The 25104-nt window shown below is 39.0% G+C and overlaps 1 protein-coding gene across 5 annotated transcripts; it reads left to right on the top strand.

The window, feature by feature from the left end:
• The first annotated feature begins 4123 nt into the window (after positions 1–4123).
• On the top strand, positions 4124–24107 carry LOC138739832 (coiled-coil domain-containing protein 122). Of its 5 annotated transcripts, none has more exons than XM_069892378.1 (5): positions 4124–4295; positions 7723–7841; positions 11646–12044; positions 13030–13146; positions 22833–24107. In XM_069892378.1, the coding sequence occupies exons 2-5, from the start codon at positions 7725–7727 to the stop codon at positions 22932–22934; spliced, it is 735 nt and encodes a 244-aa protein (XP_069748479.1). In that variant the 5' UTR covers positions 4124–4295; positions 7723–7724; the 3' UTR covers positions 22935–24107. The 5 variants fall into 5 exon arrangements, with proteins under 5 accessions (XP_069748479.1, XP_069748477.1, XP_069748476.1 ...); XM_069892376.1 differs by lacking the exon at positions 22833–24107 and adding an exon at positions 18452–19620 and having other exon boundaries at positions 4132–4265; XM_069892375.1 differs by lacking the exon at positions 22833–24107 and adding an exon at positions 18452–19620 and having other exon boundaries at positions 4132–4295.
• Positions 24108–25104: the final 997 nt, after the last annotated feature.

The raw sequence follows: 25104 nt of genomic DNA, 5'->3' as shown, positions 1-25104 counted from the left end.
AGTGGGCTAGCAGAAACCAGAGAAGTCGATATTAATGCCATCTGGTTGGAGATTTACAGGTGACCTTGGTTTGGCAGTGCATGAGCCCATGGACAGACATGTCAGCATAAGAGTGAGGTGCCCTGGGAGACTCCTGTCACTGATATGGACAGAGTGTAAGTGCTCAGTGATGTCCCAGTCTGTGTTCAGTCTCTCCAATGTAGAGGACACAACGGGAGCATAGTATGCAGTAGATGACTCCTGCAGACACACAAGTGAAGTGTTGCTTCACTTAGAAGAACTGTTTGGGGCCCTGCATGGTGGTGAGGAAGGAGGTGTGGGAGCATGTGTGAAACTTCCTGTGGTCACAGGGGAAGGTGCCAAGGAGGCTATAAATGGGAAGGGATGAGTGGACGGGGAGTCAGGGAGAGAGTGGTCCCTACAGAAGTAGGAGAGGGGATAATGTTGTAGGTGATGAAATTTGCAGAGGATAATGTGATGGATGCGGAGGCCAGTGGGGTGGAAGACGAGAACAAGTAGAATCCTGTGTTTATGGCTTCTTGGAGCAGAGGAGACCTGAGCAGATATTCAGGTAACGGAGGCAATGTGGATAAGGGCTGAATTGATGGTGGTAGAGGGGAAGCCACATTTTTCGAAGGAGGAGGACATCTTGGATGATCTGGAATGGAAGACCTAATCCTGGGAGCAGATGCAACAGAGACAGAGGAATTGATTGAGAGAAAGGAATAGAATCCTTGCAGGGGACTGGGTGTGTCGAAGTGTAGTCGAGGTAGTTGTGGGAGTTAGTAGGTTTGTAAAAAATGTCTGCAAAAAGCTCATCTCCCTAGATGGAGACAGAGAGATCAAAGAGGAGCGTCACCAGAGATGGAGCGTTAATTTGAGGTCGGGGTGAAAGCTAGGAGCAAAGTGAATAAAGTTGACAAGCTCAGCACATGTGCATGTGGCAGCACCAATGTAGTTGTCAATATAGCAGAGGAAGAGTTGAGGAGCTTTGACCGTGCCAGCTTGCAGCCAATAAAGAAAAACCAGTCATAGGTAGGACTCATTTAGGTATCCATAGAAACTCCTTTGATTTGGAAAAAGCAAGAGGACTCAAAGGAGAAGCTATTGAGGTTGAGAAGTAGTTCTGCCAGGCAGAGGAGTGTGCTGATGGAGGGGTACTGGTTCAATCTCTTGTCAAGAAAGAAACAAATGGCTTTGAAGCCTTCTGTATTGAATAGTGGATGAGGTGTAAAGAAATTGGATGTCCAGTGTAAATGAAACAGTCAAGTTCAGGGAACTGAAACTTATTGAAGAGATGGAGGCCATGTGAGGTATTGTGGATGTCGGTAAGAAGGGAATGGACCAGGAGAGAAAAAAATGGAGTCAAGCTAAGATGATACTAGTTCAGTGGAGTAGGAGCATGAGGAAACAATGGGTCTACCTGGATAAATGGGTTTGTGTACCTTAAGTAGGAGGTACCAGGCAGTAACGGGATGGAAAACAATTAAGTTAGAGGACATGGGAGGGAGATGACCAGAAGTGATGAGGTTAAAGATAGTACTTGAGACAGTGGCTTGATGTTCTATGGTGGGGTCCTGCTGAAGGGGTAAGTAAGAGGTGTCTGAGAGCTATTGTCTGGCCTTGGCAAGGTAGAGGTTAGTGTGTCAGACCACAACAGCACCACCCTTGTCTGCAAGTTTGAAAGTAAGGTTGGGATTTGAGTGTGGAGGGCAGAGTGTTCAGAGAGGGTGAGATTAGAATAAGAGAGGGGAGTGGTTCTCACTTTAATCTCCATTCTATTGAAATAGCAATATTTACCAGATAATCCACCCAACAAGGCATATGACCACCTCCCTTTGATCTGCAACACCATTACAACCACCAAATCTCTACCAGCAGCATCCTGTGCATCACCACTGACCAAAAACTGAACTAAACATACAAGTACCAAGGCTATGAAAGACAGGAGTGGGTAGGGGAGAGGGGAGGTTAGAGGTTGCCTACTTGGCAACGAATGACTCACTTCCTGACACACCAAAGCATTTCCAGCATTTACAGGAGCATAATGGAAAACAACACTGAGATTTAACACCAGCCAGAGCAAATCAGCAGTTTGCCATCCTCTGCAAATCCCACATACTAGAATCCCATAAGCTGCCATAACTGCCAAATATAATGATGAATCATTTTGTTTGGTGACCCCTATAGTTTCTGCTGGGTGATCTGATTTCCTCTCATATTTCAGAGATCTGTTGATTATTCCTTGGTATAGGTAATGGCAGAAGGAATTTTTAAATAAGATTTATAGTCATGTGGGAAGGAAAACAGGCTGAAGATCTCCAGGGAAATGGAACGGTTAAGATAGTTCTCCTGGGCAACGGAATGAACCCAATGGACCAAATACCTGCATTCCAAGTGGTTAAATCAAACTATTGCAAATAAATGTAAACTAGGATAGAACTTCTCCAAATCTACAGTATTTATTCTGAGGATGCCATCTTTGGCAATGTAGAGACAATGTGGACATGAACTCAGGTCCATAAACATTATTTTGATTTTTTCATGCTAAAGTGTCTGGTACTGAAGATAGAGAAAGCAATTGCCAGAGATTGCGGCAGAATCTTGATCAGTTGGTCATGCAGCCAGAAGAATGGTTGATGGAGTTTAACACAGGGTATTGCATTTTGGGAGCATTAACATGGGGAGGTCTTAGGATGCACAAAAAAGATTTGTTAAGATAGCCCTAGCCGTAGCAAAAAAATGTATTATGTCAACCTGGAAATTGGAAGATAATTTGAAAATACAACAATGGTATATAGAAATGAATAAATGTATTCCATTAGAAAAAATAACATATAGTTTAAGAAATAATATTGAAATATTCGAACAAGTATGGGAGCCTTACATTAAATACAATAGCAAAAACCTACCGGGAACAAACATTACCTAAGTTGATGGAAGGAGAAGGAAAGAAAAGAATGGACTCAGTAGAATTTCTGGTGTAATTTTGTTGCATGACAACATTGTCTGACTGGCTTAATGCAACCTAGATTGTATACCTAAAATGGATGAGAGGGGGGGGTGGGGGGGTGGCTTGGGAGGAGGGGGGGGGGAGAAAAAGTCACTGTATATGTGTGAAAAAGTGTATATCATGGCTAATGTGATTTATGGTGTGAAAAATAAAAAAAATTTTAAAAAAACATGGAGAGGTCTTGCACAGTGAACAAAAGGGATCTGCAGTATATTGTAGAGCAGAGGGATCTTGGAGTACGTGTACATTTTTACCTTAAATGTGTCAATACAAGTCAAAAACACGATCAGTACATTGGCCTTCATCAGAATATTGAGTACAGAAGTTGGGAGGTCACGTTGCAGTTGTACAAGACATTGGTGAGGCTCCATTTGGAGTTTTGTGTTCAGTTTGGTTACCATGCTGCAAAAAGATGTTGTCAAGCTGGAGATGGTGCAGAGACGATTCACAAGACATTGCCAGGACTTAGGGGCCTGATGGGGAGAGGTTGAAGCAGGACAGGGCTTTATTGCTTGCAGCACAGGAGGACAAGGAGTGAACTCATCCAGGCATGCAAAATCACGAGCGGAATACATCAGGTGAACAGAGCCTTTTGCCCAAGGTCCTGGGAGATTAATACAAGGGAAGAGATTTTACAGAAACCCTAGTGATAATATTTGTTAAAATAGAGTGGCGAGTGTATGGAATAGGCTGCTGGAGGAGGTGGCCAAGGCAGGACCTAGTGCAACGTTCAGTTTTAAAGTTATATGGGAGAAACACAGACTGGTGTGAGGGAGTCACTTTGGTCAGCATGGGCAAACTGGGCCGAAGGATCCTACTTGCGTTCTACAACTAGCAGGATAGTAGCGAAGAACTCCATGAGGTTCATGCTATTGAAACACGTTAAATTACGGTACAGGACGTCTCTTCGAGACAATGTATCATCTACACTGCACAAGGGTCTCCTCCTTCCTTTCCCTCACCCCAAGCCCGTCTCCAAGCCCGTCGCGCCTCGCCCCCGCCCCGCCCCACCCCACCCCCTCCCCTCCCCTCCCCTCCCCTCCGCTCCGTACTTCTCGCCATCGAATCACGCTCCCTGCGGTCTCAGCAATAGATTTCCTCCAGGGCCGTCCTCCTCACACGTGACCCTTCCACGGGCGGTCAGGCACGCGACCACTTCCACCTCCGCGCAGGCGTGCCATCTTGGCGGCAACGCGACGTCATCGCACCTCCTGTGGTGCCGGAGCTCGAGGAGACTAATCGTGTGGGTCAGGTAACCTCGATCCATGCCGTCATTCCTCAGGTGCTGCCTTGGGGGCTGCTGAGGTTTCCGTTTGATGTCATAAGATGGTTAACTCGGTGTCATGGGCTAGAAAGTGTAGGCCAGTAACCGCTGAGGCAACGAGAGGCTTTGATTCACAGAAGAACCTTGCTGGCCCAGATCCCATGGGAAAGGGAACTCGACCTCTATGGCCCAGGACCACGGATGGGGGGGGGGGGGGGAGGAGTCATCTGTGGGCGGGCCAGCTCCATATATACAACCGACAATGATAACATGGAGGAAACATATCACCACAGAAAGAAATCACTGTTAGTTGTATGTTGCCGACCTTCCAGACGAAGGACCCAGGCCTGAACCATTGGTTATGTTTACTTCCTATGGATGCTGCGTTTCTCCAGCACGTTTGTGTATTACTGGCAGCTCAGTGTGGACACTCGGGCACCAAGCCAGAGAAGAGCTCCTGATCGTGGAGCATATTGGGTCTCAAGGTCTGAAGGTACTGGTTGATCATTGGAAATAATCCCAATGATTAATTACATTCCCCAAAGCAAGTTCTAAGGCACAAAAGTAGAAGTACCACACAAAATTCCCTTGTGTTTTGATAACTGCTGTGCCAACAATAAAGGTCAACATGAACTATTACAAAAAACAGCTTGCTGGATTGGTACTCAGTCCTCCACCTTAAATATTCACATCTTACACTGTCAACGCCCAATGTCTTTAATATATGCCACTTATAAAATAGAATGGGGAAATTCATGAAAACTTGCTTCTTTAAAAAACCTTTCCAACCCCTGATCATTGCCAGTGACAAATTCCTTACAACCACACATCACCCTAACTTGGAAATGTATCATTGGGCCTAAACATTGGAATCATATTGTGTTATGGGAATATCTTCACACAGACTGCAGCAGTTCAAAAAGATGACTGGCCACCATCTTCTCAATGGCAAATAGAAATGGGGAATAACATCACCTCCCAGGGCACAGAGCTACAGCATGGAAACAGATCCTTTGGCCCAGTGAGTCTGCACCAACCACCATTTACTCTCATTCTTGATTAATCCCACTTTTTTATTCTCCCCTACATTCCCATCAACAGCCCCCTCCCGAACCACAGATTATATTACTCACCTAAACTGAAGGGGCAATTTACAACAATCAAGAATTTTAGCAACTGGCTAAACAGAAAAGTCTTGCAGACGCTGGGATTGTGGTGCAATACACAAAAGTTCTGGAGAAACACAGGAGGTAACACAGCATCGATAGGAAGCAAAGGGATTGAACAAATATTTTAAGCCTGAGCACTTCATCAAGGTTGACCAAAAGGCAGCAGGTACCTGAGTAAGAAAGTAGGGGTGGGAGGAGAAGGAGTGGAGGGAAGAATGGGGAGGTATGTGTGGTTGTTAAGCAGATATAAACAGGTGGGGGAGGAAGGTGGTAAGGTTGAAACAAAGAAAGGTATAAGACCACAAGGAGTGTGGGTTGCCTGAAATTGGAATGTTCAATATTCATACCATTGTGTTGTAGAGTACTCAGGAAGACTATAAGGTGCTGTTTTTGTTTGCATTTGGCCTCAATGTGGCAATGAAGAAGACAGAAGGATGACACGTTGTTGTGGGAATGGGAAGGGGAGTTAAAAAGGCATGCCAACTGGGAACTCAGGAATGGTCATTGTAGTTGGTCAGTAGGTGATCTGCAGAACTGTTGCCTAGGGATGAGTGAAGCAGAGAGAGTGGAAAGCAAAAAATGTGGGAAGGTAAGATGTGACTGATGGAGGGATCTCATTGTTACACTGAAGGAAATGGCAAAGAATAATATGATGGATGCAAAGGCAAGGACCAAGGAAACTCTATTTCTACTCTGGGCAGAGGGGGACAGGATAAGGAAAGATGTTTGAAGAAAGGAGGATGTGCAAGTGAGGACTTCATTAATCACAGATGAAGGGGAAGTCATGTTTCCTGAAAAAGGGGGATGTTTTGACTTCAGGTTCCACATGTATAACTTCCAATTATTTCAGAGAGCAGCAGTCAATATATAATTGATTCTGTGAGTACCTAGTATTGGGTATTACTAGTTGCATGGCATGAAAAATCTTGGAGTATTTTACAGCTGTTTTCTTCACTGTTTTCTGTAATGGAAATTCTAATCCATATACGGTAATATTTTAAGAATCTGAATCTCAAATCCAAGTCCAAATAATCCTGAGTGCAATACAGAAAATTTGCAGATGATACACCATTGATTTTTTAATAAACTTTAACAAATGAAGCAATGCAGTAAAGAAGTCTTGAAGCCCAAAAGGAAAATAAGGAAAGGCAATGTATACACATTTCACACATAAAATTCATCACCATAAAAATTTCCGATTTCATTTCAGCAATGCTAATGTACTGAAAGTGGTGAGTAATCAAACCTTAATTACTAATCCAGTATGCTTCTTATTTATGATGAAATTAGTTCATCTAGCTTAATTGCCTGGCACATTCCAGGCTGCAGGAGTACGTGCTGAGGGACGCACAGAGGCTTATCACAGCCAACATGATACACTGTGGGGAAGGATGACAGTCTAGAGTCTGAGCTGAGACCAAGGGAAATCCCTCAAACAAAAGAGAGGGGAAATTACAACAAGTTGCCACAGTAGTTACAATGGTGTAGAGAGTGTACAATGATGGGAATGTATGGACATGACACTAAGGATGCACAGAGACTTTGAATGGTTGTCTATGTTGTAAAGAATTTATTGTGACTAAAGTCTATTTTTGGGGAAACAAATCTCAGGCTATAGGAGTACATGATGAGGGATGCACTGAAGCTTAGCATAGCCATGCAGGGGCTTTGTGGGGAATGACTGCAGTCCAGGGTCCTTACAATAATGGACATTGAGGGCTGAGAATGAAGGGGGAATCCCTCAAACAATGTAGGTAGAGGAGAGGAATTACAAGAGGCCACATTAATGGAAAACTTGACAATTAACATTACAATATATAGTAATGGAATGTATATATAAAGGTGACGTAATGATTCCAAAAGACAGCACGATTTTCTTATGTATGTAATTTTATTGTGAATAAAGTTTATTTTTGGTTTAAAAATATTAATGTATAATACTGTACTATACAAACTAATAACATGTAGTTAACATATGAATGTTAACATTATGTTATATTAATATATAATGGTATATATACTATGGTGTTAGTGTAAAAGAGAAGTGCTAACACTATTATGTATAGAATCTGAATGCATGGACTGAACAAATTAAGCAAATGAACATTCAAGATTTCTTTATTGTCATGTAATATCATGTAATAATATAGAAAATGTAACATTACACAAAATTTTATTAGTCTTTGCATCATATTTCCATTTGTATATTATAAATAAAGCTTATTTTTGAAATTCACCAATACTATTAATATTAGCTATTACTTTTGCTTTTTAAGGTATGGCTGTCCAAAACACACAACTTTCTCTTTCAGAGATAGTTAAAGAAGTAGCACAACAACAGCAACAACAAGCAATTGAAACAGAAAAAAATAAGAACATTCTTAGTCACATGCAGGTAAATTGATTTATTTTGCATTGAGAGCAAGGCTAGATGTTGAATAAAATTAAGCAGTCAGAAGTACATACTGTGAATGCAGATGATGGCATGCAGTATTAACTTACTCCTGATATCAAATCATAATCAAATCAAATCAAATCATGTGAGAGGGAAAGAAAACATTTGCTTAGGCTGGGAGTCTCATTAAAAGTGTTGGAAATTATAGAAGATCTTGAATATGGAGGCTGGAGACATGAAAGGTGATGACAAGGAAAAGACTAACCTTACTCTGGCTGGAAGGAGTTAGGGTGAGAACACAATACAGAAAATAAAGGAGATATGGTAGAGAGTAGGCATTGACTAGGGAAGAGGAAGGCATTACAAAAGTCCATCCTATATGTTCATCAAAAAAATGTGATGTAGATGGAAATCATTAGGAATGGTTTGGAATCCCTACAGAAAGCAGATTGGGAGGAGGATTGGTGATAATGGATCCTAGTCTGCATTGAAGCAGCTCAGCCTGTCCTGACAATTGTTTTTCTCAGTCCAGTTTCTGATACAGGCTATCCTTGGCTATCCTCCTTCCTAACCTGGCCTTTTGCATTATTACCCTCCAATAATTCGGCTGCTAATCAATTTTCTTATTGCCCAGAATACAATCTGTCCTCCCCCAATCTCTTAGTTTCTGTGGCCACTGATTTCCATCATCTTTATCCTGACCTCACCCTTCTAGATATTAAAATAAATTACATCATCCTCAACTGTTTTTCTTTTCATCGCAGGGTTTTTGTGTCTCACCAAATTGGTGTTAATGAAATACATGGCTCAAATCAGGACCTCCCTAACCTTGAACATTCAGCTCTGTACCAATAGTTGGAAGTTGGAAATTTAAAATGTTAATTATTTACTTACTTAACATTGGGTGATAGCTGAGCCACAATCTGTTATCCATTAAAGATCATGTGGTTGCATGTGACACAATCCCAACTATGCAATGGGGCAGTCATGGTAGACTCCAATCTGGTAAAATGTACCCACGTATATGAATGCATGGAGAATTACATTTGGAGTCAAGAATTGGAGGTTTAAGGCTCAGTGCAGTATATTGTAAACATTCTTTCTAAAGTTCTTTGTTCTAAATCAATGTACTCTCAAAAATGATGTCATTCTTATCCAGAGATAATTTCAACCTTAATAAAACTTGTGAATCATTACTAATAAAGAATGTAACTTGGCAAAGGAGATTTGAAGCCACACAATCAGAAATGATATCAATTATTGAGTTCCACTAACTTTCATCTGATATTTTTCAAAAACAAATGGATCAGTGATCATACTTTGATATAAATATTGAAACTGCTTAATTTTTTCATACTCTTCTGCCAATATGATTGAGATTCTAACTGGTAGACACTGTATTTCTTGTATACTTCATAGAGAGTCAGAGAACAATAATAAGAATTCTCTATTTGACCCTATGACACAACCTTTGGCTTAGAAGCATATAGCACAGTAACAGGTTCTTTTGGCCCATCTCATCCACACCAACTGTGAGGCTTATTAGGCTTATCCTATTTGCCTCTATCCCTTTTCTATCCAAGTGCATGTCCAGACAACTTTTAAATGTTGTGATTGTATCTACTTCCACTACCTTCTCTGACAACTCATTCCATTCACTACTCTGTGAAAAAAATTACCCTCAGATTCCCTTTAAATTTTTTCTTCTCATTTTAAATCTGTGCCTTCCAGTTCTAGACTTCCTTGCCCTGAAAATGGTAATTCTGACCATTTATCCTGTCTATGTTCCCTTGTACTTTGATAAACTTATATAAGGTCACCCCTATTCTACTTTCTTATTCTACTTTCTTAAATATTGCTTCAGTTTCAACTTCAGTTGCATACTCCAATATATGATCTAAATAAAAAGTTTTTCTTTGCTCTTGCATTAAGCAATACTGTTTTGTAAACTTCATAAAATTTGCTGCTAATTCCCACCTTTCCATTATCTTCACATAGCCCATATCTGTCTCAATCATATTTTCTTTGCATTTCTGTTTGCTTCTAGGAAAAGGTTATCAACCAATATCTCTTATGAACCCCATACTCCCAGAATTATGTTAAATACTCTTCTCATCCACATTTTCTGTAAAAGCTCCTCCTCTCTGATTTTCTCCATTATTATCAGATTTGTTCAGACAACTGCACATGCCACACCATTGCTTCAATTATGTCTTTCCTTTCCTTTTACCAGTGATTTCCTTTTGCCATGTCGATACCACTTCATGTAATTCTATTCTGAATCACTGAACACATTTTTTCTTCCTATTAGCATTCTTAAAACTACATTGCACACCCCTCTAATCCTCAAATCACTTGCCTATTCCACATATCTCTGCAAGTGCAAGATTGCAACTGCTAGTTATGAATTCAACATTCCCATTGTTCATGACCTCATTAGTCTTTCCAGGTAAAATGAGCTTATCTGTATTTTTTATTGAGTGACTACTTTGTATTTGTTACTCCAAATGTAGCCTGCTGTTACAGTGCGGTTACAGAATGCAGATTAAATCATTTGTAAGAAGTCCTCTGTACACAAATCCTCTGAAGCAGAACTTTTTCATGCTCTGGAAATCTGGCACACAACTCTTTTCCTCAGTTTACCTATGATTCACCTGCTTGGTGACTTACCAGGTGCAGACACAGTGGTGTTCAAAAAAATATTTTAACATTTTAGTGCATTGAATAGTATTACAGAGGGTAGGTTTTCCATATGAAAGTGTACTAGCCCTGTATTTTCAAAAGTTCAGATAAATGAGAAAATATCTCATTGAAACTTTAATAAAATTCTGACAGGGCTGAACAGGCCAAACACAAGGATAATACCAAGAAGTTGAGAACCAACCCTCATGGTTTCAGGATAAGGGGGTAGATTATTTCAGACTAAGATGATAAGAAATGCCAAGACGCAAAGGATGGTCAAGCTTCAGAATTTCCTGGGGGCATAGACTTCAAAACAGAGATTGATAGATTTCTTGATTAAGAGGAATAAAGGGATCTAGGAATGTTGCAGCATATGACTTTGAGGTTGCATAAAAATTCAATGGATTGTGATGGCTACAGTTAATGTTATCAAATTGATAAACATAAATGGAATCTAACTGCTTTTTGTTGACTTTCCAAATATGTGATAATCTCACAAAGTTATACTGTTACCTTCTAAGGTACCATTTGCTTTCTTGTTAACTGAATGGAATAAACTCTCATTTCAGACATAAATGTACATTTACTCAAATACTGGATAAACTCAGTAAATCACACAACGTTCTTTATGCAACAAAGAAAATGATGCATAACCAACATTTTGGGCCTAAACCTTTCATCAAGGTTTGAGAAAAAAGCAGACAGACACTAAAAATGGGAGTGGGGTGGTAGAGAAGCGGGAGTTGCACAAGCAGACAGGCAAGAGGTCACAGGTGGATATGAATGGGAGGGCACAAGAGAAAAGAAAAGCTGAGGTGATAGGAGGAGGGGAGAGCTCTGAATAGAGAGCTGGAGGAAAGGAGACAGGGATGGGGAAGATGGGAGTGGTCTAATGGAAACCTGAGAACCTAAGATTGTCCCTCCTCCCATCATTTTATTCGGGAATCTGCCTGCTTTTTCCTCATACCTTGATGAAGGGTTCAGGCCCAAAAAGTATCTTTGTTACATAAAGAATGATGCATGACTTGCTGAGTTTCTCCAGCATTTTTGTGTGAACTACAATCACAGAGTCTGCAGACTTCCTTGTTTAACTTCATAAATGCATGTTATTTTGTTTTATAGGCCAAATTGTTTGAAATGGAGAGAGAAAATAAAGCCGTTCTTCAGAAATTTAGGGCAACCGAGAATCAGATATACCATTTACAAAATGAATCAGAAAATCAGCGACAAAGCTGTGCTGAGCTAGAGGCTCAACTCTGGAGTCTCAATGCAAACAATTTGCAACTTAAGTTTGATAATCAAGAAGAAGAACAAAAATATTTTAAGTTATTGTCTGATTATTATAAATATCGTAAAAAAATGGCAGCTCATAAAGAAATTACTAATCAGTTAGAAAATAGAACTCCAATCATGATGCAGCTGGAAGAAAAACTATTGATGGTCAAAGATTTAAAAGCAAAGAAAGAAGAACTAGCATCTGATCTTGTGAAACCTGAAGGAAATAAAATAAAACAAGTACAGGTTTGGAACATTTTTCAGAATATTAAATAATCTGTTAATGGGGTTTTTTTTGTTATTTACTGTGTTCTTATTGGTAATTTTGTCTTTCATATATTGCTTTTAGGGTGAGCCTGTAGTTCTTATGTCTTTAAAAGTGCCTGCTCTTCCTTTGAGATGCAAGCTTTCAATAATATTACTGGAAATATGATCTGGTGATTATTTTTAACTGCTGGATACATTCCACCTTGCAAAATCAAACCCTCATCACTGAAAATAATAGAGCAACATCTGAGATTTCTTTTAAGTTTTAAACGAGCAAATTTGTTTTACAAAATGTAAGGAAGCATGTATAAGAGTAATACAGTAAATCCTCTATGCTTTCTTCCATCCAAGGTCTTAATACAACATGAACAGATTGTCAGGTGATTTCATCCTTGTTGACAAAGTAGAAACTGGAGAAGTGAACAATTAAAATTATTGAAGTAGCACATTGTTTTCCTTGGTCTACACTTTAGATAGATGTTAACCTTTTGAAGTTGCTGCTAGCCTTTTACTTTCAATGCTTTAAAAACTTTGCAATCCTTTACTTAGCTACTCTGAATATAAGAAGGATTCTTTTTGCACCCCATCTCACTCGCAGCTTGGCAAGATGTAAGGAAATTGTTTAAAGTTACTAGATGAATCACATTGATGGGACAACAATTCGAGAACATTTCATTGCACAATATGAACATGACTGTACTTTGAAATTGCTGGAATAGGCAAATAATTCAATTCAAAATTCAAACTTTATGCACTACATATTATGAGTCCATCTTTACTTATTGATAGCTGAATAGACAGAATTATTTTTGCAAAACAATAACACAGAAAAAACTTAGCAAATGTTGATTGAGATCTATTTTTTACAATTTAACTAAATTTTCCTACATGCTGAATTAAGGAAATTTGAATGTTCAAAATCCAATTAATTTTGTTTTAAAAGGATTTTTTTTTATCCAACCAGGGAGAAATTGCAGAATTGAAGGCAAAAATATCAGAAATAAAGATCATGATTAATGATAAATCAGTTCAATTAATCAAGGAGCAGGAACATTATATTCATCTTAAGAAAGAAATTGAGGTAAGTTAAGGTACATTAATTTGCATATTGATAAATCAGAGTACTTTGGGTGGTTCATATAAATTAAAGATTGTAAAATGCAGTGCCTGTCTGCTACTTGTGCTTTTGATTTTGCAGTGGCAGATTGTATCACATGGCCAGATCCTGTTCTCTATAATGCCATCCACAATATGGGTTATGTAGAGGCCCAGACATTACAAATCAACACTTTATATTTCTGAAGATTAGCTCTTTGCATTTCTAACATTGGTGACTGAAATAAATTAAAATATTTAATTTTATTATACAAAGTGTCTAGGATGAGCACGTGAATTCCTTAGGCATAGAGGGCTATGGATCAAGTGCTTGGGATTAATACAGAAAGGTTCTCACTAGTCGCTTGGACAAATTGGGCCAGTCTGTTTCCATGCTGTACGATTTAATGGTTCTATTACAGTGTAAGTGCACCAAGTTGTAACTTGATACTTTAAGACCCCTCGGGCAGACATTTTCTCATTTTGACTAGCACACATTATTTTGCATCTGATTATTGAATAGTGCAATCTTGCAGTGTGAAGAAGTGTTAGCTTGCAGACGTGAATAATAAGGCTCGGATATAATTTACGTTTTAATCTGTAATTGAATTATGAATTCTATTAATGCTATTGTAACTATACTCACCAAAATTTAGTAAAACTAATTAGTCAGAAATAACATTGCAAAGCAAAAAGCTGTTATCATTTTTTGTCTGTTTAGATTTAAAAATTATTATAATACTATAAAGTGTGAGCAGTTCCTTTGGCAGTGAGAATGCTGAATGACCAAAGAAACTGCTCTAATTAAACATCCAAGACTCTCATTTGAACTTTATTTATAATTATTTATTTATTTTTATAGCTATAATACCTGTCCTGCATATGTATTTTTTGTCTGTATGTGTGTTATTCTGGTTGTATGTCTGCATGTTTTTGGACCAAGGACCAGAGAATGCTGTTTCATTGGGTTGTTCTTGTAAAATTAGATGACAATAAACTTGACTTGATGTGATTTTACTCTTTTCATTTCTTATTTAATTTCCAAATTTAAATCTGGATGGCCTAAGATGGGCAAAGTCAATTTAAAACAGAAGGTAACTGTGGACTGGGCTGACCAAGAATGTCAAGTTTACCAAGCTCGGGATTGGAACTTCCCATTGCCTGTACCTTCCATCAGAGCCCTCCTCCACAACTTAGTCAATGGGTGTGGTCGATCTTACGAAAAACCTCCTTCAGGATTGAATATTAAGAAGAAGCTCATCCCTGGTCCTAACAGAATTCCTGTCTAAAACCTAACTTGGGTACAGAACAAGTTTTTAATTTCACTTCAATATATTGGCATTTATGATAGAAATTCAAGTTGCCATGGTGAGCATACCCTGTCCCTACTTTCTCTTACATCTTTTGATGGAAAGGATCTTTAAATATTTATCTGCAAATATCATTTGCCACTTTATTAGCTGCCACTGCCACTGCAAGACATGCTTGCACCATATTCCTTTCTCCCTTCAATTGTGCCCCAATTTTCTGATCCCCTCTTAATAAATTAATGAATAATAAACAGCCTTTCTTGTGTCAGATTTTTATGATGCTCTTTGGAAAGGTTTGTACATCTAGGCATACCATAATCAGTACAGGAATACCAATTATAACATGGTTTCAAAAAGTGTGGGTTTTGATATAACACAGTTTGAATTTTGCAAAATTAAAATTTTATTGTACTTTGCAAGTCTCTAGTTTAAAATATTTGCAATATAGGTGCTGAGCTGTGGAATAGAGAGAGTTAAATGGCTGTGTTGAAAGTTATTGCTGTCCCCGCTGTGATTGGGCTCCTTGCACTATCCTGCGGTGGTACCAATCTAACTTTGGTAAAAGTCTCATGTGAGCAATTTTTGACACAAATCTACATGAGACAATTTTTTTCTTAAATAAATGAGGTTTCATTTATTGCCAATAATCAGTTTTATATATGCCTTTTATAGGATTGGAATGTGTTAAAGTACATACCGGAGGTGTAGGTTAATTGGGCAGCACGGACTTGTCGGCCAAAATGGCCTATTACCATGCTGTATATCTAAATGAAAAATTTGGCCAACCCTGGCATAATGCAACTATTGTCTTTAAGATTTAGAGTCAAATGCAAAAATATAATGCTGAGGTGAAATCAGTGAGATACCATTAGAAAACAAACATGAGGTAAAGTAATAGCCCTAACTTAACTGACATGGGCACCCTACCCAAGATCACCTTTCCTTTAAACTTTCCTGTAAACTTACCTGAGTGGAATCCAGGAAAATAATTCTTGGCTGCCTCGCTTGCCCTGCAGTTAAGGAGTAACACTTTAATCAGCATGAGGGTTGCAGACAACGTAATGAACTACCATAGAAGCTTTGACAGCAAGCACAGTGTCCAATTCTACCAGCTGTTAAAATTTATTTCAGTCCTGTGTTGATGGATGCTTTATCAGTCACGAGTTTCATTTTTACAACCTGTAGCTCTGACCTATTTGCAAATATTTCCTTTCCAATGTATGTCTGTATCTTAATTTTAATAGTCTCTGCAAAGACTTTACGAAGTGCAACTAGCACTTCTAGTTTTAACAGCTCGATATCAATTATCAGTTCTTCCTGGTCAAGCGATGAACTATCTGGTGAGATGGGATTAGCCATGGTGAAAGGCTTCTGTCTGTGGGGTAGGCCTCTGGAGCAGCTGTGTGGAATCGCGACTTTTGACTTTCTTGTTGGCCATCTCAGTTTTTTTAAAATCAACATCCGTAATTACAATGCTCCACTAAACATAAACAAATGGTGGAATGTTAGCTAGGGTGACATTTAATTATACTTTATAAATAGAGTTCGCGGGAGCTCTGAAACGTGTCCTACTCCAATAACCGCTCACTAGCACCTCCCTACCAGCTGTTAAGATTGTCAAGTTACCTAAATGTTACTGAAAAAACATATATTCTTTGAAAGAATTTTTTTAAAGTGTTAAACAATCAATAAATAATTTTAAAAAGGAATCATCTCTTTCCCTGCATCCCTACAATCTCCATTGTAATCAATGGGCTATAGGTCCAAAAGCAGAAGGAAACAGAATATATGACCAGGGGAAAGCCATTCAGCCCTTCAAGCCTGCTCCACCATCAATGTGATCATGGCTGATAATATATCTTCAGTAACTTATTCCTGCTTTCTCTCCATGTCCCTTGATTCCTTTAATCATAAGGGCCACATACAACTCATTTTTGAATATATCTAACAAACTATCCTAAACCACTTTCTGTGGTAGGGAGTTCCACAAGATCACAACCTTCTTAATGAAAATGCTTCCCTCAACTCTTTTCTAAATGGTTTACCCCTTATCTTAATATTGTGCCCCCCCCCCTCTTGTTCTGGACTTTCCCAACATCGGGAACATTTTTCCTGCATCTTGTTCCTCAACTAAGGAAATTTTTCAAATGAACTACATTGGAGTTCATCTATTTTATAAATTTCCTTAAACTAGCTTCTGTAAATGATATGCTTTATCAAAGATACTGAAGATTTTTCTCTTTTAACTATAAAGATTGCATACAATTTAATGCACTCAGTCCAAAGCAAGTGGGATGGAAATAATATTAAAATCATACTGAAATTTCCTCATCTTATTTACCTCTTATATCCATCACTGTGTCATCTACAGGGTTTTAAAGAGCAGCCAAAGTGTTTACCTAAAGTGGTTTGGAATGCCAAACAAGGGATGCTATCTAAATGGGTGCTGAAATCTTTGGTACTGAATGGATCATTGGGTGATTTTCTATTGGTGATTTTGCTTAAATATTGCTATTATATCACTTAACAAAAATAGTAAGGCTGTAGGTGAGCACCATCTTGTTTGTGTACACAGTTTAATTGGAATATGAAATACAGCAAAAGCTACAAGAGTTGCTTTCAGGGAATAAGTTGTGGTAAGCTGTACAAGAAGAGGCCTGTTTACACTGAACAAGAATGGCAGTGATCGTCCAGTTAGCAAAAGTAGGACATTGTTCTCCATGAAAAGCATTTTTCTGTTGAATTCCTGTTATTGACATGAGCCATATGTGCTGCAAGGGACTTCTGTTCTCTAGTTACCTTCTGAACTTCATTTGACAGGGATGCAATAAAAAGAAACCAAAGCAGAAACCTGAATTATTCCATTGTGTTAATGACAGACAAATTGCAAGTTAATTGAAATATATCTCTTCAGTTGACAAAGGCTGTTATTGATTGCTAGATGGCCTAACAAATGCACAGCTTCTAGATGGCCTTGCTAACAAAAACAAGCTGTTGTTGGCTCTGAAAGTGGACAAAGTATCTTTGTGTATATAAGACCACATAGGCATTTCTACAACTGCAAAACCTTGGAACCAAGAAGTTTAAGAGCAGTGGTCACAGAATTTATGGAAGGGTCAAAATATGAAGATCCAAGCATCTTAATAGGAGGTGCAGTGTTGAACGGGGGAAAATATTAAATCAAGGCAATGCTTTACTGCTCTGAATATCTGATTTTCCTTGGTTTAAATTGGGGTTTGGACTAACATGATCATGTAGGACTGCAGATTAAAGGTAGATTTTACTGACAAAATAACATTTATTTCCCATCCCTTGTTGCCTCAGGTGGTGGTGCTGGGTCAGTGCTTTGAGTGGTTGGGATGGTACTCTCACAATATTTATCATGTGGAAATTTAAAGGATTAGAGTAAATTTCTCTATATCTTTAAATAATTTGTATAAAATAATTCTTAGCTCCCTGTACATCTTAAAATTGATTTTAAATCAAATTACTCCAGTTCTGCAATATTTACTTGCTTTCTACACAAATACTGTCTGACTTGATGAGAATTTCCAGCAGTTTCACATTTCCAGCTTTTGAGTTTTACATTAGTGATCCACCTCCACCTCGGTGTTGTATGACATGGAGGCAAGTTTGTAAGTGGTGGAGTTCTTGTTGCTTTGTTGCTTCACTCCTCTTCTGTGGAAGGAATATGCTGATATCCAGGAGTGGCCATATGGATGGAGGCAACTCTTTAATGAGAACCACCTTTCTAACCAATTCACTTGATTGCTGTGATTTTTTAATAATGTGTTTTGTGCAGTTTATTTGTATACCACATGAGATGTGAGGTCCACATAATCAAGCTCCTTTTATCTTCCCTTGAGCCAAATGCTGTGCCAACAACTTTCCAATCAAAGTCAATGCTCTTCGCTGAGAAATCAGAGGATTTTGTTTCTTTTGAGTGGATTTTTAAAAAGAATTTTCATTTAATTTCTGCAGGTACAGAACAAAAGATGCGAAGCCATACTTAAACGTCTGCATTGTCAGTTGAATAAAATACAATCTAACAAATGTCAGTTGAGTTGGGACATTCAACAGATGGAAAAAAATGCAGCACACCTGAGAAGTTGTTTGGGAATAACAGAGTAACGTTGAAGATATATAAATCAAACAGTTTTAAAATTCAAATTGCAGGAGATATTATTCATCATTCATTCATATTATGAACAAATTTCAATTTGGACTGAAATCTCATATAACTAAGCCAAATCCTCCTGTCAGTCAATTTAACAAAAACTTTAGCATTTTGTTTTACATTATCTTCTCTAAATGAGCGGGCAGAGGAATCTCATGAATGTACATATTCCAAAATTGAATTATACTTTTAATATCTGTGCATGAATTGGATTGAAAATTCTTTTATTTGCAAGACAGTTAAAATTGGTCTTTATGATTTAAAAAAACACAAAATATTTAAAGTATGGATTTGAAAGTCTTCTTTTGGACATCTTAGATTTTTCTGAACTTGAGGCCAAGTTTTAAAAAAAATGCCATGTTTTTCTAGTTAAGGACATTATATTTAGGTTTTATTTTAAAGCCTTTAAATTCATTGAATTTCAAATAAACAAAGAAATAGCATGTTGTCTGTATTTTTAAAAGAATACCTGTATTAGTTAAGCCCACATGTCTGGGGAGAACTGAGAACTCTTTTCTGTTGAAATATCACTATTACCCCTTCTTTTGCATCTTTTCTTTTTTAACCTCTTACTATCCACACCTCTTTTTTCAGCAAGGATATGAGCCATTGCCGGCTGTAGTTGGATGGCCTCATTCCCCTTGTGCCCCTTCCCTCTCTCCTCATTCTTACCATTACTCATTTGAATTACTATTCACTTTGTTTTCCACTCACTCTTCCTTTCCAGAGTTGCACTTTTACTTATTTTAACATTAACCTACCTTAAGGATGGTTTAGAGAAACAGGAGGCTTATTCATCTTCAAAAGGTTTTATTTATACTATCTATTCATTTCTCATTAGATCAAAGGGGTTTTCATTGTTTTCAGAGTTCAGCTATTTTTTGAATAAACCAAAATGCAGTAAAATGTGTACACTTCACTCTTTAACCTCTGTGTTTTCTATATCTGGCCAACATGCTGGTGCATGAACCACAGAAAAAAATCTGTTTTCTGTGGAAATTGAACCTATTTGTAATCTATTTAAAGATTAACGAAATGGAAAATACAGCTCCTTTTCCCAATAAAGTGCCTTGAATTGAGAATAGTTGCAAATAAATTACAGTATGTGCACAACATCTATCTCAGTTCAGTTACATCAGCAGGGTCACTGAGGATTGACTGAGTCATCTCCTCTGTGGCTGGTTACAGCATTGTCTCCATGTGCAATCTTTTCATCCCCATTAAACAGACACATGACATATTGATGTCGGTTTTATTTCTGCATCTGCACATTTGTGTGTGAAAATGAAATAATTGGTAGCAATAAAACAGAGATCAACTTTCTGAAAAAGGACAGTGAGCAGGGAAAAAAAAAGGTGATTATCCGAAATTACAAATAAAAAGGATTTCCAAGATGGAATTCAACAACCTTCAACATGGTGAAACTCTGTAAGGCATTTCACAGGATCATGGCTAAATTTGATTTGACACCTAATCATCTCCCAAACGTGCCTTTATATGTCTAACAGCTTATAGAAAGAGGTGAAAAGTTAACTTGCATTTGCACAGCATCATTCATGTTTTCAGCCTGCCAAAGTGTTGTTCATTTTAAAGTATTGATTTTAAGAAATAGCTTAAAAGTGAAGAAAGAGATGACAGTTGGCGTAGCAGTTACCACAATGCCAGCGATCAGGACTGGACTGGAGTTCGGGTCCTACATTGTAAGGAGTTTGTGTCTGCATGGCTTTTCTCTAGGGCTCTGATTTCCTCCCGCTGTTCAAAAATGTACTGGGGTGTGGGTTAATGGGATGTATATTGGGTGGCACAGACTTGTGGGCCAAAATGGCCTGTTACCATGTGCATGTCTAAATTCTTTTAATTTTAAAAGTTCCTGAACTTAAAGTACTGCAGATAAATGTAAGGTTTCCAATGATAGGCCAATGGGAATGGAAGAAAATGACATTTCTCTCCTGTCAATCGTGACTTTGGTATGCCTCAAAGTGATGGCAGTAAATTAGATACAGTACTTGGTAAAATGTGGAAAAGGAATAGCTAAATTGTATAATGTGAGAACACAAGATAGGGGAGACAGACAATCCAGCAATGCCCATACAGAGGAAGGCAACAAGGATAGCTTAACATTACTGGATAGCATGGAAAACAAAGTTTATCACTGCATCTCGGAACAAGTAACAATGTTCAATTGGCCCTACCCTTTCCAGCCCCTCTTCACTCCTCCCACTTGTCTTTCCAAGTTAGGCTGCATAGATTCAGATTTATTGTCAGAATCAACTTTCAGATTCTTTTTCCTGTCGGCCATGTGGAATTACCAGTTATTGGCCGTGCAAAAAATCTTTACACAACATACACATTTAAACAAATATAGAAAAGGATGGTGATATGTATTCTGTCCTGTGTATAAGTGGCTGGCCCGCCCACTGATGAATCGATCCCCTGTAACCCCTCCCCCTGTGACCTGGCCATAAAGGTCGACCTCCTGACCTTCTTCCATTCATTTGAGCACATGGAGTTGGGCCAGCTGAAATCTAATGTGTATTAAAGCCTGTTGTTCCTCACTCAGTCTTTGGAGTCATTGATAGAGCATATCAATTTAATACACATTAATTTTCCACAAGCTGCTGAGACCTGATAGACTCGAAATCAATCCACAGACACCCGGAGCTGCTGAACAGTACGAGCAGTAGATCGCCTGCTTCACAAACTTCCTCGAAGCCACAGTGGGCCTGGTGGACTCTGATGAGAAGAAACAAGGTCCTGCAAGCTTGAGTGGGCCACCGAGCATTCCTGGCGATCCAGAACTGCATGACTTACCCGGAGGCCATGGCTGAACTCTGCAATCTTTACCAACCCCGGGTAAACAAAGAGACAGCAACCCAGTAAGTCCATGGATGAATTCCTCTGAGCACTGTACGACCTGGGGAGAGATTGTTGGGGCACTGCTACACCCCCCATGCCCGTAGCCAAGTGTGTGGAGGAGTTGGTCCGAGATGGCTCTTTGGCTGGAGTGAGGTCTGACTACATTCATCAGCAAGTGCTTGAGGAGGACAAGCTGCTCTTGAAGAGACCCTTCCAGCTTGCCAGGACCCTTGACTCAGCCCAACGCAACACCATCAAGATCACCAGTAAGAACGGGGCCTCCACATGTAGACTGCGGGTGCCGCCATGTTGGGACCTGGCATCACAGACTATAAGGTCCCCGGATCAACTCATCTATGTTGCTCTCAGCATGCTGCATGTTGAGCAGGAAATGGTTAACTTTTAACCAGATCTTTGGACATAACAGATAATCTTCATTTTAACCTTATCCCTTCTGTATAAAAATTAGCAAATCAATTTTCATCTGTGAAATATTCTTATCCAAATATCCTCAGACTATCTGGTATGGTTTGAAAACCCAGCCCCAAGTATTTCAGCAAGGTTTATCAAATATTTCAACAGCACAGAATATATTTTTAAACTGGAGTTCAGCAGCTTCAAATAGCAGCAGCTCATGCAGCTAGTGATTTTACACACTAAAATAATGCTAATTAATATAGATGAAGAACATTAGAAGCTGGTGTTCACAATCTGTTTCTAAAACCTGTCTTCCTACTAACCTATAGCTAAGAGCTTACACTTAATGCTAACGTAATTCATAAAATATGATAAACTCAATATAGATACTACAGATTTTCCCTCAAGAAAAATGGCCCATCAATTCAACAGAAATATAACATCAAATAAATATTTGCATAATTGAACTCTTCATCAGTAATTATATTTATATGTCACAAACTTAACATTTTCTTAACCTCTTCGGGGTAAGTATGTCTTGTAATTTCCAAGGGGTTCACCCCTTGATTCAAAAAATATCTCTGCTGTATGCTATCTCCTTGATTTTGGGACTCTCGGGTCTCCTGCATCAGAGAACCAATCCTCTAACTCAAATTCAAATTTTGTGTAACATGCTCCTGAACATACCCCTGAACATCTTATGAATAGGATCTACATTCATTATGTGCTTTCTGTTTACATCCTGACTGTCTGAATGTGGGGAGAATAAAATAGGATTGTGTAAAATTAGTTTAAATGGATCATTAATGGCTAGCAGACTCAGTGAGACACACGCATACACGTACACATTCCAATCACAATCACCCTACCGTGGGAATTCTTTTGAAAATAATGTGCTCCTTTGTCTTGCAGGCTGAAGTTGTGTGGAGTAACTGCCAGGGACAATGGAAGATCTTCCTACACACAAAGAGTCACCAAATTAGAGATGAAGATCATTCTACTTATAGAAATTAAGATAGCACAGGCCATTAGCTCCATTTGACCTTTACCATAGTTCCTTTCTCACAATGATGGATGCTCCATCTACATGTCCCTCTCTCTGAGACAGCCACACCATCTAACAGGCAGACTTGCTTTTGCAGATTCTGAAGTGATAATCACTGACCCAGCAGATTAACTGCTCCACTGAAGGAACATCACTCAGTGAAGGAGGAGAGAAGTATTGACCAATAAACCCCCATCTTTTACACAAATCCAACCATAACTCATTTTATTCTCCCAACATTCCCATCAGCTCTCACCAGATTTCACCATTGACCTACACAAAAAAAGTCAATGTACAATGGCTGTTAAACCTCGCATATCCTTGATATGTAGGGGAAAACCAGAGTTACAGGAGGAACAGACAGCACAAGGATCAAGATTGAACCCAGATCCTAGGCAATGTGAGGCAGTGGATCTACTGGCTACACCATTGAATTAAGATCATGTATTATGTGGAGGGGAAACTGCTTTTGGGCAAAAGTGAAAGAATCCCTGAGAGGCTGTACCATAGTTACTGACTCCAGATAGGGGACAGATCGTAAGAAGGACTCTATTGTGGATGCATGTTAAAATGTGTTGTTCAACCTGCTTGTAGAAGATCTCAAGCTGTTTGGGGACTTCTGTCTGCAGCTTCTTTCAGGCCTTCAAATTGTGCAGATGTAAGAAATTCAATAGGAATGATATTGTGTTTGCTGCCATTGATTCTGATCAAAATCTGGGGACTTGCTTCCCCAAAGGTCAGTTGTTTATTTTGCAAATGATTCCTCATTGAATGTTTCATCAAATGAGCAGCCTTCTCTATTCACACAGATTTTTGCTTTGTGGCGTCGCAGGCCAAATCAGTGTGCTATTCGTGCCATGCTTTTAGATGGCAGAGTGAGTTCATAAACCACCTGACTTCATTTGCTCCATTGCTTACATTGCCAGATACTTTCACAGTGCTATATGGCATAACTTTGATATGTCAAGCACACTGAATAGCACAGAGCATCATGCCTGGTTGGAATTTCTGATCAAAGTTTCCTCTCCACTTATCCTGATAGTTAGCCAAGTTCAATATACAGTGATAAAGTTTGTTTTGCAAGCAGTCCAGCAGGACTTCACATGCCTAATACAGTACAAAAATGTAGAGTTACAAGGAGATATCTGATCATTAACTATTATTAAAAACTCATGTTCACTGATGCCCCGCTTATCCAGTCTGGCCTATATGTGATTTCAGACCTAGCTATATAGTCAATTTAATCTTCTCTTCAATTCGGGGACAAGGAAGTGGATAGGCAATAAATGCAAGCATTGCTGTAGATATCCACATCACATGAACTCATACATTTAAAAAATGCTTGGAGCCTTTTTGGACAAGACTGTCCATTGTGGGAATGATTGCATTCACTTCCATATTAACTTTAATCACAGCACTTTGGTACGTGGCTTTTAACTGAATGCATTTGATTGGAACAAGTGATTTCTCTGCATAAGCCAAGGAACCATCATAGCCCAGAGGCTAATGGTGGAGCTATCTGTAAAGAATCATTGTGAAGGTGAGAGAATGTCATTAAATCCACCTATATCTGTTCAAGCTATATAGATATCTGATGATGCTCTGCCCCTCAATAGAAGCTGATGAGATGTTCTATTTAATTCTTTGTCAGTGTATTTCAGGTTTTCATTTACAAAGTTTAAAATACAACTTTAGGCAAAATCTATTGCAAGTGTGTAGAGCTCGTCGAAAGAACCAAAGACTTGTTGATCCAAACCAAGGCTTTTATTAGCAAAAGACCGGAGCTCTTCACAGGTGGCCGACCAGTCCGGAATGATCCGACCTGGCTAGGGACACAGCCCTTTAAGGCCCAGGTAATGGGTGTGGCTTAGCTCTCAGCCAATCGCTATAAGCACAGTCTAGATACAGTAACTATATACACTACTATATACACTATGTACATTGGTGATAGATATGTACTATCAAATTCACCCCTTCTTGGAGAACTGACCCTGGGAAAAACAAAACGAGGGAGAGAATGAAAGGAAGGGGTAGGTCAAGGACTGTAGCGGTCAGGGGGTCTGACCATCCGGTGTGACCGCCGTGGTGCCGGGATCGGGGTCGCTGGAGTGGTGTCGCCAGCGGGCTTGTCGGGTGCGA

This window comes from Narcine bancroftii, chromosome 7, assembly GCF_036971445.1.
Source record: "Narcine bancroftii isolate sNarBan1 chromosome 7, sNarBan1.hap1, whole genome shotgun sequence".
NCBI classification, from domain to species: Eukaryota; Metazoa; Chordata; class Chondrichthyes; order Torpediniformes; family Narcinidae; genus Narcine; species Narcine bancroftii.
This window is presented reverse-complemented; position numbering and strand designations above follow the sequence as displayed.

Excerpts from the sequence above, each read along its gene's own strand:
- LOC138739832 (XM_069892376.1), top strand. The coding sequence starts at position 7,725 with ATGGCTGTCCAAAACACACAACTTTCTCTTTCAGAGATAGTTAAAGAA. Across the intron at positions 7,842-11,645 it reads ACATTCTTAGTCACATGCAG|GCCAAATTGTTTGAAATGGA; the intron begins GTAAATTGATTT and ends TTTGTTTTATAG. Across the intron at positions 12,045-13,029 it reads ATAAAATAAAACAAGTACAG|GGAGAAATTGCAGAATTGAA; the intron begins GTTTGGAACATT and ends TTATCCAACCAG.